Source organism: Pongo pygmaeus, chromosome 15 (genome assembly GCF_028885625.2).
Source record: "Pongo pygmaeus isolate AG05252 chromosome 15, NHGRI_mPonPyg2-v2.0_pri, whole genome shotgun sequence".
NCBI lineage: Eukaryota > Metazoa > Chordata > Mammalia > Primates > Hominidae > Pongo > Pongo pygmaeus.
In genome coordinates, this window is record NC_072388.2 from 20,101,673 (window position 1) to 20,115,940 (window position 14,268).

The 14,268-nt window shown below is 41.0% G+C and overlaps 1 protein-coding gene, 1 pseudogene and 1 gene segment (V, D, J or C); all 3 read left to right on the forward strand.

The window, feature by feature from the left end:
• The first annotated feature begins 3,610 nt into the window (after positions 1-3,610).
• LOC129013229 (T cell receptor alpha variable 18-like) lies at positions 3,611-4,727 on the forward strand. The segment is given in 3 exon segments: positions 3,611-3,656; positions 3,785-4,152; positions 4,629-4,727. Coding segments are annotated over 3 exon segments (513 nt in total).
• A 2,205-nt stretch (positions 4,728-6,932) lies between these two features.
• LOC129012897 (T cell receptor alpha chain MC.7.G5-like) overlaps positions 6,933-14,268 on the forward strand; it is a 595,859-nt gene continuing 588,523 nt past the window's right edge. Inside the window, exons 1-2 of the mRNA XM_063651408.1 lie at positions 6,933-6,987; positions 7,165-7,469. Coding sequence (XP_063507478.1) covers positions 6,933-6,987; positions 7,165-7,469 — 360 coding nt within the window. The remainder of the gene's footprint in view (positions 6,988-7,164; positions 7,470-14,268) is intronic.
• Positions 11,203-14,268, forward strand: part of LOC129013230 (sal-like protein 4) — a 33,001-nt pseudogene continuing 29,935 nt past the window's right edge.

Here is a 14,268-nt window from a genome sequence, read left to right on the forward strand (position 1 = left end):
TCTAAGTATATTTCTATTCACAGCAAAATTTGGGTTCTATTAGTAAAAAAATAGGCGATAATGGACATTTTACAGACAATTAGAAGTTTCTGCCAGACTCTCAGTTTAGGACATATTAGGACTCATAATATTTTTGGTTCATAGTTATTTTTGAATTACCATATCCAATGTATTTTCAAGTTCTATTGAGTGTACCACCTACTAAGTTTTCCAGAAGACATCACAACCTCTATAACCTAATTCACCTCCACACCCAAATTTAAAATTCTCCCTAATCCCTTGCTCCTCTGCCCCCAGCAAGCTTGACAGACCCCAACACTTCTCAGTATAGTGCTTTGTACACAGTAAGGGTGACATTTTCAGAGTGCAAATTTGACCATGTCAGCCACCTGGGTCCTCACTGGTTCTTAGAGTAGAAAAAAAATTGCTTCATGTGATTTACAAAACCCTCCATAATTTAGACTCTTAATACCTCTCCAGTATCTTTCCACAATAAGCTCCTAATTTATCTTTTTCTTCAATACTGGTCCTATCTACGTTTCTTGAATGCACTTTGTTCATCTTATATAACCCCCTCAAAGCAACTTTAGGATACATTCTTACTCTTTTTAAAAAATTCTTTTCTCTTCCCTTGAGAGTAGAACCCAGGAAATGCCTACTTGTTCTCATACGTCTGTTCAGGAGTCAGTAATAGAAGAAAGCTCAATACGCTTTCTTAGAATTGTGGACCACTGCCTTTTTAAATGTGCCGTTTCTCCTTTTATTTCTTTATTTAATTAGTAATTGTCTTTATTATTACTCTATGTGCTCCTTAAGGGCAGGGACCATTATCTGTGCTGCTCTGTTCTGCTCAGTCTTGAATCTGTAACACCAAAGTAACTTAAGCACTAAGATAATCAATTTTTCCTCTTCTTTCTTCCTATTAATTTATTTAATATACTACCTTTATTTTAAGCCTCCTCTAAGAGTTAAAATAATGTTGTAGTAAAAGAACACCCAAGAGGTCGGGCGCAATGGCTCACGCCTGTAATCCCAGCACTTTGGGAGGCCGAGGAGGGCAGATCATGAGGTCAGGGGATCGAGACCATCCTGGCTAACACGGTGAAACCCCATCTCAACTAAAAATACAAAAAATTGGCAGGGCATGGTGGCGGGCGCCTGTAGTCCCAGCCACTCGGTAGGCTGAGTCAAGAGAATGGCGTCAACCCGGGAGGCAGAGCTTGCAGTGAGCCGAGATCGTGCAACTGCACTCCAGCCTGGGCGACAGAGCGAGACTCTGTCTTAAAAAAAAAAAAAAAAGAACACACAAGAAAATAGGGCTGAGTTTTTCAAACTATAGTCCATGGGTATTTGGAATTGTATGAACAAATTGTTGGTGTATAATGGGAGTCAGAAAACTATGGCCTAGTGTTCAAAACAAACTGTCACCCATTTTTGTAAAGTTTTATTGCAAAATAGCCATGCTCATCTATTTACACATTGCTTATGATGGCTTCCATGTTATAACAGCAGAGTTTAGTACTTGCAACAGAGAGTGTATGATTTCAAATATATACTATTTGTCCTTTTACAGAGAAAAGTTTACCAATCCCTGAGGTATAGAAATTAAATGAGAATTATTAGATCTGTGTGATTAGGACAATGTAAAATAATGAAGGTATATTTCTAATAATCTAGATGACTAATAGAATAGCCCCCTTGAATTTGATTTTTTTGGCACTTTTACCAAATTAAGGGTAAATGGGATAATAATACTCTACAAATGAAGACATTGCAGCTGTTTAAATGGTGAAAAGTTTTTGGAAAATTTTGGTTATGATATAGAACATAGCACATAGCACTACAGATATATCACATAGTACTACAGATAGGGCACACTCCCAAGAACCTGCATCTTTCCATTGAAAGAGGATGTATTGCAAACATTCATTGTTTGTATGCATCAACATGCAATTCAATATACATAAAAGTAGCAGTAAATAAAAAACATTTTTTTCAGTGCTGAATTCTTGGGTGCTTCATTAAATAATAAAATTGTATAATGGTGACTGACATGAGTATTTCTAAATAGGAAAAGTGAAGAAAAAATCCTAGTAATCACTAATCACAATAACTCAGACAATAGCACATCAAGCTCCAAATAACTTTAATCAATTCAGTTATTCAACTATACACATCCATAGCTTTCTTTTAATAAGTCTACACTAACCGTTTAGTTTCAGTGAAAAATCATTTCTTACACTAATGTTTTAATTTGAATTTTATCGATTTTATATTTTGTTTGCAGTTTTTGTCTGATTTGGTAATTGTATAAAACCTATGAGCCTAAAAAGTTGATATAAATAAAATATAAAGTTTTTATATTTTTATTATATATATTTTATATATTTTTTATATATTATATAAAGTTTTATATATATAATATAAATAAAATATAAGTTGATAAAATAAAATAAACATTTTATTGTTGGGTATATGAAAGCACCATAATATTTTAAAAAATGGTTAGTATGAAAGTGGCCCCTTACAAGAAGACCTGCACCTTACTCAATTTTGAAGAACACAGAATGCACCTGCTACCAGGTTCTGGATCTACTCCTAAATGAAGCCAGTCACACCAGGGGCCTAAGACACTAGACACATCTTCCCATAGACTGTCCTTCATCAAAGATAATTTTTCCCACCAGACACAGCCATTCATTCATTTTTTCACCAATTTTTAAGGGTTTTTTTTGAGCATTTCCTATGAGCTAAGGTCCTAGGAAAAGGGCTGCTGATAGTAATAGGATTCAACTTCTGATTCAGGAGCACTAAGTGCAGCTTGAGAAACAGGACAGAAACGATTCTAATATGATGTGATAGGGACAGAAAATATGGTGGGAAAAAAGGAGAGCACTAACTCAGCTCGAGAGATGGCAGAATGTTTTCACATGGAGGTGATGCACTGGTTTTCGAAGAATGAACAGGAGTCTTCCAAGTGAAGGGGAGTGGGGAGAAGGAAGGGCATTCTAAGAAGAAGTGCTTACCCCCTGGTTTTGGGGGACCAGTGGGAAATATGTCGAGAAAAAAAATCTCACATTTTTTTAAAATATATTCTCAGGATATCCTGAGATGCCTAAAACTAAATTACCACTTGTGAACACATTAGATGCAGGGAATGGGGAGATTCAAGGGAGTCATATTGCTCTGAGCCTTGAAGAAGGTGACAGGAATCACCCACACGATGAAGTCAGCAGAATGTTTGATGCGCCTTCCTTGAGTCCCACCCTTCACCTCGGACACCATTTTCTTTCTATGTCTGCAGGTTAAGCCGCACCCCAGGATGGAAATGAAAATCATTCCGAGACTCAGAGCAGGCTTCAGAGACAGAGAGGAGCCTCAAGAGGGCGCTGCTGCCTTCAGCTTGTGGTTTGACAAACATTTCATCTTTCCTACCTTCGCACATCTCTTTGTTCCAGCCTGTGGCCTGATCTTGCAGAGCAGTTTACCCTGCTTAACACGTGAGTCAAGATTTTGTAGAAGACTCCGCCAAAGGATCAACAATATAAGGAAATATACCTCTCGGTTTGGGTATCTCTCAACAAAACGTTCTACTGCTTCTCAGCCAGCCATGCTGTCTGCTTCCTGCTCAGGACTTGTGATCTTGTTGATATTCAGTGAGTAATGTTTACTCAGAACTTCTGAGATGTTCTATTCCTTAGCTTTACGATGACCTTTAACCCCTTCCAAACTGGAGACCATGCCTCTTCTATTGCCAGTATAATAATGTCTTTCCTTTTTTTAGGGAGGACCAATGGAGACTCGGTGACCCAGACAGAAGGCCCAGTTACCCTCCCTGAGCGGGCAGCTCTGACACTAAACTGCACTTATCAGTCCAGCTATTCAGCTTTTCTATTCTGGTATGTCCAGTATCTAAACAAAGAGCCTGAGCTCCTCCTGAGAAGTTCAGAAAACCAGGAGACGGACAGCAGAGGTTTTCAGGCCAGTCATGTCAAGAGTGACAGTTCCTTCCACCTGGAGAAGCCCTCGGTGCAGCTGTCGGACTCTGCCGTGTACTACTGCGTTCTGAGAGACACAGTGGGTGGGACTGCAGCGAGAGCCCAGCACAAACCCCGGAGGCTGCAGGTGGGGCCTGAGTGTGAGCCGCTTACGGTGGGAGGTATTATTTTCTGTCTCCAGGGTTCTATGCTGGAGGCTTCCTCCAAGTACTTCCAGCTCTGATTCTTCAGTGCCAAGGAACCATGGAGATTTTGGATTACACCACACAGAGGAATTGGGGGAGGAACAGTCTAAAGCGAACCTAAGCTCTGTTTTCTAGAAATGCCTCTGTCCTCAGCCCAGATGTCTCTTCTTCTCCCCAGACGGCATACATTCCTGAGAAGTGACAGTAACTTAGCTATGTGACAGTTCAGTTGGTCTATGCTGAAATACTTCATAACCTGTTAATACAAACTCTAAGGGAAAACAGTTCATGGACTAATGTATCACCTTGAATCTACACCCTTGTGTTTACAATTGCGATCAAAGTTGTTTGTCTTGCTGAGTTTCACCTGCGGAAACTCCATCTCCAGTGACTGCAGCATTTATCCTCTCTTCCCTTCACTTTTCCTTCTCTTGTGGTTGCTTAGAAATTCTGCTACCTGAGTAAGTGCTATGAGGAGAGTGTCCTGATGAGAGGCTTTCCTTGTGCTATTGGCACTGTGGTTTCAGAACAGCCCAGTCAGTAAAGGCTGTGTCCATGGTATGTCTTGCCCACACTGTTTACACCCCTCCACACTGATCTTCCTGTTGGCTTTGCAGCTGTTTATTGCAACACTAAATCATGACCTGGAGTTTTGACTTGAGGATCTGTGTTATGAGAAATTCTGGATTTGGGACATTACTTTAACTTGGGAACTAACATTATTTTTATCATTGCATTCATGCCAATGATCCTTTTAAAGTGCATCAAATTTAGCAGCCAAGAAAGACTGTTTATAAAAAAGAGGTGAATGGACATGGACTTTTGTTCACTGGGACCCCAAATGGAGAAAATAATCTCATATTTCTCTACATCAAAGAGCACAAAACAGAAATGTGGGCCCCTCACACATGGGATGTAGCTCACCATGAGAAACTTTTCCTAATATTCTGGAGTTCTGTGAGCCTTGTTTGTCCTTTGTCTATCCTGCATGATTCTGTGAGTTTTACACATAAAAATGCAGGTTTTGCAGGGCCTGATGCTTCTTTGATTTCTAGGGCTCTCTTTAAGAAAAAGAAAATTGGGGGGAGGGGGGAGGGATAGCATTAGGAGATATACCTAATGCTAAATGATGAGTTAATGGGTGCAGCACACCAACATGGCACATGTATACATATGTAACAAACCTGCACATTGTACACATGTACCCTAAAACTTAAAGTATAATAATAATAAAATAAAATAAAAATAAAAAAAAGAAAAAGAAAATTAAATTATAAATTTAAGTTTCTAGGTTCTGGGGTAGAAAGGAGCCCTAAAATCAAAGCCGAATATACTTCATGGTAAATCTCCATTTGAGGTTCCATAGAGATCATCTTCTTTAAGACTGAAATATTATAATAGTCTTAGTTTGTCCTGATACTGGGAGGTTCCCTAACTCCAAGTCCTCTTTCCCACGGCAGCACTAGAATCACTTTAGCTATCATTAATATGAGTATTTTCACTTCTATCTTTAAAAAAATAACAGCTTTATTGAGATATAATTTGCATACCTTAAACTTCATTCTTTTAAGTCCACAATTCAGTGGTTTTAGTATATTCACAGTTATCCAATCATTATTGTGATCTAATTCCAGAACATTTTCACTACCTCATAAAGAAACTCTGTGCTCACTAGCACTCACCCCCATTCTTTTCTTACCTTAGCCATAAATCAAATAAAAATATTGATTTATGAAGAATAATAACACAAAATTTTGTTGTACCCAGTCTTATTGTAAATACAGGACCTCTTATGAACCTATATCTAGAGGGATGAAACATAAGTCCCAACATGTAAGACTGCAAAGAGTTTAATGACTGTGATGCAAGGGACAAAAACCAGTGGAGATTGAACTCTGCTGGTATTTTAACAGGATTTCTATTGTTTTTGGTAACGCTTTGGTTACAAATTGTATATTTTTGGGTGTTTCCCATCCTAATCTCCACCATAATTAATATGTGTGGATTGGAATAGCAGGGGGATTTTCAAGAACACACATATTGAGTTATAACAGAAACTCCTGTCTTTGAGCAGTGAGTAGAATTTCTGGAATTTATTTTTGTTTACACACACACACAAAATATGTGTGCAAAGAAACATGTATGTATTTTTCTCTGGTGTTACTCGACATGGCAAACACTGAACAGATTTGGTGACTCAGGAGGTATGTTGTGAAATCATTTATTAACAATAAACTATTTCTTATATAACTTTTGCTAGATTCCACAACTGGCAAAGTAGTAACAAAGATTGAGACTAAAAGTTTTGCCTTCCTGCTAGAAAGTGAAAACTCCGTATGGTTAGTTTGCACCTTGATTCTATCTGGAGAAAAAGATATGTAAGACCAAAAGATGCATAACTGTATCATCCCATGTATTCACTATAGCTCATAATAAATTGTAAGTCTCACATTTTCCACCAAAGATGAATTAACTAACCATGATTCAATTTTACCACTGTATATTTACAGTCCAGTAAGTTATATTGAGACAAAATTGGTATTTAGGACAGTCTAGCATCTTCCATCTATACAGGAAGCATGTGACATGGCACAGTCAAACTCATCATATATCTGTTAACTGTACTTCCTGTAAAAGGCAGAAGCCTCACACAGCCCAGTAACTTTGCTAGTACCTCTTGAGTGCAAGGTATAGAATTAAGATCTGGATTTGAGACGGAGCACAGAACAGTTCACTCAGGGGAAGAGCTATGAACATGCTGACTGCCAGCCTGCTGAGGGCAGTCATAGCCTCCATCTGTCTTGGTAAGGATGACACCAGCATAGGACTCAGGCTCCTGTTAGCTCAGAAGGATGTGGAGAGAGGCTTAGAAAGAAGGGGTAATGGGCAATGGAATCAGCACTAGGTCCTAAGCCACTGAATCTGTTTTATCCCCAGGGTTACAAATAAGGGATCAGTCTATTTTTTCCTCTTTTCCGCAGGATCCAGCATGGCTCAGAAGGTAACTCAAGCTCAGGCTGCAATTTCTGTGGTGGAGAAGGAGGAGGTGACCTTGGACTGTGTGTATGAAACCCGTGATGCTACTTATTACTTATTCTGGTACAAGCAACCATCAAGTGGAGAATTGGTTTTCCTTATTCGTCAGAACTCTTTTAATGAGCAAAATGAAGTAAATGGTCGGTATTCTTGGAACTTCCAGAAATCCACCAGTTCCTTCAACCTCACCATCACAGCCTCACAAGTCATGGACTCAGCAGTATACTTCTGTGCCCTGAGTGAGGCCACAGTGAGATGAGTGCCTGCGGGAGCCCTACAAAAACCTCAACAAGAGACAGGGCTCCTGGGGAGAGACTCCGTCACAGACAGGAAGAAGCAACGAGGGGCTGTGTCAGCACAGGTGGCTTGGCAAGGAAACCTGAGTTCAATTCATGTACAATGTCTAGATATAACATTTATTAGAAACATGTGTATCTTCTATTCTTTAGAATAGATTGAGACAGAATGTATAGCACATATTTTTATATCACATATAGAATTATGAAACAAAAAGTGCTATAACAAAATATATTAATCTTGTGTTGGTTTTATTGAGGGTGGGAAACTATCCAATTATCTTCAGACCACATGGAATGATTCCATTCATAAGCTGTTAAGTTTTTAGAATCACTCATACATTTATGCATTAATTATTATGTAGAATGCTTTAATCCAAGTGTAATAGAAATGCCTTTCATCGATTTTTCTTAAGAACGGTATCAATACTCAATGAGGTAAAAAAATTAAATTTAAACTTCTTTCCATAATCATACCAGCAACCTCTTGTACATCAGAATAGATGTGAAATGTTTCTCAAATTTCCTTTCTCTGGCTCCTCTCTTTTTGTGACATGATTATGATTTTTTAAAAGTACCTAAATATTTTGCTCTCATTTAGAGGCTGCCTACTAAGAGAGATGTCTAGGGTGGGAATTTGTCCTAACTGATTGAATATCTTGCCTTCACCCTTTCCCCTTTGAGTTCTGGCCAGTTTGAAGCTGAGAAGTGGTTAGGGCCAGAATTACAGCTGCCATGGCAACCAGAACCCAGGTGGTGTGTCCAGTGTCTACTTCCTGTCTAAACATATATTTCTCCTTGGATGTTACAACAGGTGCTCAGGAACAAGGATTTTTATTTCTTTTGCTCCACACAAGTTTTTAGAAACCTGAGTTTTTAACATTAAAAGAAAACAGACATCATATTAAAAACCAGATTTCTAGCTTACCTATAAACATGGGAAGAGCTGGGAAACACTACACTCCCTGGGGTAGAGGTCAAAAGTTCTGTTTGGATACATAATGGTTTTGATGTATATGTATTTTATTTTTAAAATTTATGCAAATTTACCATTCATTTCACAGTATGAATTAATTTAAAAGTAAAAATTTAAATTATTAGTTACAAGACATAAACTAATCTGCAAGACAAACAAATCTGAATTATCATCTCATGAAACTATACCTGGTTTTTCCCCCATGATTTCATGTATCATGGGTGTATCCCAGCTTGAGAAACTTAACTATAGTTTATTCTTAATTCAGGAGGCATTTGTAGCTATAGTAAGCATTGGAGAAACATTAGTTAATAAGACATGCTTCCTGCCTTTATGGAGGTCATGTTCTAGGGGGCTATATCCACTATAGAATGATAGGCAGAGGGAACTAAAGTTTTACACAAACAACCTATGTGACCTTAAGAAAGTTATAACTCCCCTGAACCTGTTCTCTCATTTGTAAAATGCAGAGATTTAATTAGGCAGTTGCTATTGAATAATATTTTCCAAAATTTTACTAACCTCACAAGAGCACATAGTCCACTGCCTTTTTGAGTTCCTAACACTTATTAGCTGCCCTTCTTTTTTGGGAAAGGACAATTAGTTGTTATAGACATATTCATACTGTTCCACATATTGCATGATAATGTAACAGTAATAGCAAGAAGCCAAAGGAAGCAGGCAGAGAGGAGAGTGGCTTGGGAAGTCACCTGCTTTCCATACACAGAAGCTATTATTCTGTGTAGCTGAGCAGCAGAGGAAGAGGGAGAGGAAGAAGGCGAGAGGGAGGGAGAGGAGAAAAGAAAGAAGGAGGAGGAGGAGAAGGAGGAAGGGGAGAGGAGGAAGGCAGAATGAGGGATAGAGAAGGAGAGATGAAAGGAGGAAGAAAGAAGGAGGAAAGGACAGAACAGGTACTAATTCAAAAGTAAATATTTTTATTTGAATTCGAAGTTTTTGTTTCTTTCACAAGGCATTAGACACACTTTCTTTCCTCAGCATGAGAGAATGAGAAAAATTAGAAGATTCCTATTTGACAAGCATGAGGTCACACTGAAGTTGGACTAGCTGGCTGAAACTCCAGAGGACACAGCTCCTCCAGTTAAGTTCTAAGGCAGGTTGAGAGACAGATTTTCTAGTAATTCTGGTTGTCTCTTGTAAAATTAATATAATTCATCTGTTCCTAAAGGAACTAAGAACATTGTAACTGGGAAAGGTTCGTTCAATATTAGAATTCTCTCTAGAACTAAGTAGCAAATGCAAATGCTCGTAGGTGCCTAGAGTAGAATGAAATGAGTGTGGTTGTCCAAATGTTTAAAAAGGTACAGGCCTGATGATGTGTCACTAGGCACTGGGCTTTGGCATCAGACAATAAACAAAAATGATGCAGTAAACCCTCCCATTCTTCTCCTTAGTAGAGTGGGTGTCCTGAAAGGTTATCCAGAGATTGAAGCTTTGTTGTTTGTTCCTGAGTCCTATCTAAGTCAGGCTACAAGCTGTTAGATGTAGACAGGCCAATGCACAAGAGCTGTAATACAGGAAGCTTCTTGATGAGGGGTTGGGGAGATGAAGCCATCACAGTCTGCAAGACAGCTGAGGCTTATTCCAGCCTCTGTGAATAAAGTCAATGATAATGACCATTAGGCTCCAGCCCCTGCTATTTCCTAATGATCCTCATCAGGGAACCTCTTCAGGTGTTCCCTGAAATTAGTTACCCTCATACCCCGCATCTCAGAGCCTCTGATCTTGCATACAATGGATGTCTTCACTGCAGAATTGTTCCAGTATCCCTGGGCTAAAGTTTGACTGAGTTCAAATAAAGCATATCACACACAGAGAGAGCTGGTTAAGCTAATGAGCTGTCCAGGGTCCTTAATCACTTGGCTTACATAACTTCTGTTCTAGACATGATCCATTGTCACAAGCATTTTTTTTAAAAAAAGAATGAAAGCATACATTAGGCACATATTATGTGTGATACAAAGAATCTCTGAACCTTACCTCTTATCCCTTTTTATTACATGTAGTAGTTGCCTTCTGCCTGACCCCTAGTACAACCTGCTTACCATCTACATCCTTTGTGTGTTTGCCCTCATTTCCATCTTCTACCACACAATAAGATACAAGTTCAACAGCTCGGTGCTGCTCCAACCCCAAATGGTAGCATTAGGAGCCTTTCCACCTGATTTCATAATTAAAGTTTCCTTTTCTTTGGAAAGGAGGAAATTTCCCCATCAGAATTGGATACCCTTGGGTGTGAACAGTAAATTGTCAAATGTGTACTCTCCCAGAAGTAGAGTGGAATTCTTGATGTTTCACACCACTGTTATTACACAACCTCCAGTCTCTTTCAGAATTTCCAAACAGAGGGAAAAATTAGGTGGACTTGAGATAGTAACTCAATCCAATAGATTTCCCACAGAAGTGAAAAATAGCTTTGTTTTTTGTTCACTGTATTAAACAAAATACTGCCCTCTAGATCCAATCGCCAATTTATAGTAAGTACAAAGGACAGCAGAACATATTAAACCCATCACAAGTATACAGTAAGCAAAATTTATAGTATGAAAAACTCTGCAAGACAGACACCCTGGGTCTTTTTTTCTTCCCACAATAAACTACAAAGAATGAGTGAGGGGATCTATGGATCAGAAGGGCCTTTAAAAAACATATCAGCCAGAACTGTGGCTTTCCCAGTGCCCCATGCTAGCACCATGTAGAAGTGCAAGCAGACAAAACCCCAGCATGCCAGCTTGGAGGGGGACCAGGGCAAGCAGCAACTGAATCCAGAGTTTGCAGATGCAGCCTGAATGGTGCCAGTGGTGGGGGCCCGGGGTGCTCCAATGGATCACCAAGGGAATGATGATGAAGCGAATGAGGACAAAGCCACATGGTAAAATGGCTTCATCAGGAGGAGATGGACACCTGCGAGAAATACTGTGCAGAGTTCTTTAGCATCTCTGAGTTCTTGGAACATAAGAAAAATTTCACTAAAAATCCCCCTGTCCTCTTCAGGAATGACAGTGAGAGGCCATGACAGCTCTCTGGAGCTGGACTGAGCCATACCAGCCACTCAGTCCAAGTAATAAAGATGGTCACAAGGAGAACAGTGGCAGCTCAGGAGACATGAAAGAGAAGCCGGGTGTGGAGTCTGTGGTGCACTTACAGACAGAGATGGCCCTGCCACCCACACCTAAGGACACAGGCTATTTACCCACAGGCAAAGTAGGCAATACTAACGTGCCCATGCAGGCTCTCTGGGGCACGAAGGTGGCAGTGAATCAGTGGAGGGCAGGTGCACTGCCAACCTGTGCCCAGCGCCCACAGCATCCCATGGGTCCTCCAGCAGATCTTGTATCTGCAACAGCAGCTACAGCAGATACAGCTCACCAAGCAGATCTACACTGAGATGAACATGTGGGCCTCCCATGTCCTCCACTGTGGCAGGGCAGGGGCTGACACCCTGAAGACTTTGGGCAGCCACATGTCCCAGCAGGTTTCTGCAGCTGTGGTTTTGCTTAGCCAGAAGGCTAGAAGCCAAGGTCTGTCTCTGGATGCCTTGAAACAAGCCAAGATATCGAACGCCAACATCCCTTCTACATTCAGCACTCTGCCCCAGGACTGATGCCTTTTGCTCTGAAGCCAGATGGGAAAAGTGTACTCCCTTCCCTTTCCCTGTTTGGGAAAACATCATGTCTCCCACACTGAGTGCTTTGCTCCCTCAGGCTCTGGGCTTGGTGCTCTTCCAGGGTCCTTTCTCCACTATGGCATTAGACCCATCCAAGAAAGGGAAAGGAAAGCTACAGAACATCTCCAAGCACAAGTGTAAGTACTCTAGCAAGGTTTTGGGGACTGAGAGCTTCTCGTGGATCCACCTCTGCTCCCACACTGGAGAGAGACCCTTTGTGTGCTACGTCTGTAGTCATCGTTTCACTACCAAGGGCAACCTCAGGGTACACTTTCACAAACATATCCAAGAGAAGGTGAACCCCCAGCTGTTTGTTGAGTTCCAGGACAAAATGGCAACAGGCAGTGGCAACCTATATGCACTCTGTACCCGCCCCCTTCAATGAATCGAGTCTCTCTTTAAACAGCAAACTTGTCCTTGTAACTTCCTCTCTAAGGTTACCTCAGAATCTCTCTTCAGAGACTAACCCCAAGAACATCATGGATGGCCTGTTGCCCAACGACCTGTAGCCCAGTCCTTCTGCAGAAAGTGAGGGCAGGCCTACACTCCTTGAGGTAGGGACAAACAATAATTCACCAAGGATTGGTGGCTTCTAAGTGAGTGGGACCCCCAGCCAGGACCAGAGACCCTAAAATTGCTGTAGCTGTTTGAGAACATCCACAAGGCCGCCACTGGCTTCATTTTCTACTGATTCCTAAACTTACTCTCTCTCAAAATGTATTACTGCGCACGCACCCACACATCAGGGAAAGACCATTCCAGTCTAAGATTCGTAGCTGAGATTTTTCTACCAAAGGCAACCTGCAGACGCACCTTGAGGTTCACTGAACCAACACACCCATAAAGAGGCAGCATTCATGTCTCATCTGCCAGAGTTACCAATGCCGTAATATTGAAGCAGCATATTCGGATGCACATGGGCAGTCAGATTCCCAATACTCCCTTGCCAGAGGATCCCTGTGACCTTATGGTCCTGATCCAGTGATGGTCAGTGAGGATGGCCTGCAGTGCCAGAGCAGCCGAAAAATGGTTCAGTGGAGAGCAATGGCTTGACCAATGACTCATCCTTACTGAAACGAGACCAGAAGTGTGAGAGCTGAAGTCCAGACACCATGGAAAATAGGTCCTTCCAGGTACTCTCTCTGGCCAATAGTGAGGCACAAATCATCAAGTCAATGTCTCCTGATGCTGGGGGCCAATCAGAGAGCTTTGAGAACAAATGCAGAGATGGAGGGTCGGAGCAGGCTCCCTTCAACGTTTATCTGAGCCCAGCCAACCTATGTCAAACTTGAAGTTCCGGGTATATTTGTAGGACCTTCAATCTTGTCTCCAGGGATGACCCCTTTGTTAGAGGCCCAGCTACACCGACGGGTCAAGCAACACGGCTGCACCCAGTGTGGGAAGAACTTCTTGTCCACTAGTCTTTTCAGATTCATGGACAGACTCACACTGGAGAGAAGCCTTTTGTATGCAACATTTGTGGGACAGCTTTTACCACCAAAGGCAACTTGAGGGTCTACTATATGACACATAGGGTGAACAATAACTGCACACCATGAGAGGAAGCTGGTCCTGGAGAACACCATGGCTCTGTTAGGTACAAAAGGAAAAAGAGTCTCAGAAATGTTTCCTAAGGAAATCCCAGCCCCTTTGGTGAGTGTGGACACTGTTGTAAAGAATCAGTACACCCCCACACTTGACTGCAGTCTGGCGGTGAAAACCAGTGAGCTCTCTCTGATCCAGAGTAGCTGTATTCCCACCCTCCTGGTTTCCTTGGTGGCTGTCTCTATCATGAATAGCACCACCATCTCCAGATGGTGGCTCCCAATCAGGTGTCAGTGCAGATGTGGAAAAACCAGGTGCTATTGACAGCATTCCCAAACACCAGTTCCCTCACTTCCTGGAAGAAAACAAGGTTGCATTCTTCTTTTTTTTCTTTTCTTTTTCTTTTTCTTTTTTTTTTTTTTCCAGCTTAGCTTAACTTGCATGGAAGGATAAATGCAGACAGAGTTAAATCTCTAGAATCTGCCATTTTTTTTTTTTTTTTGTAAAGGCCCGTCTCCTCCTGTTTCCTTTCTTTTTTATTTTTATT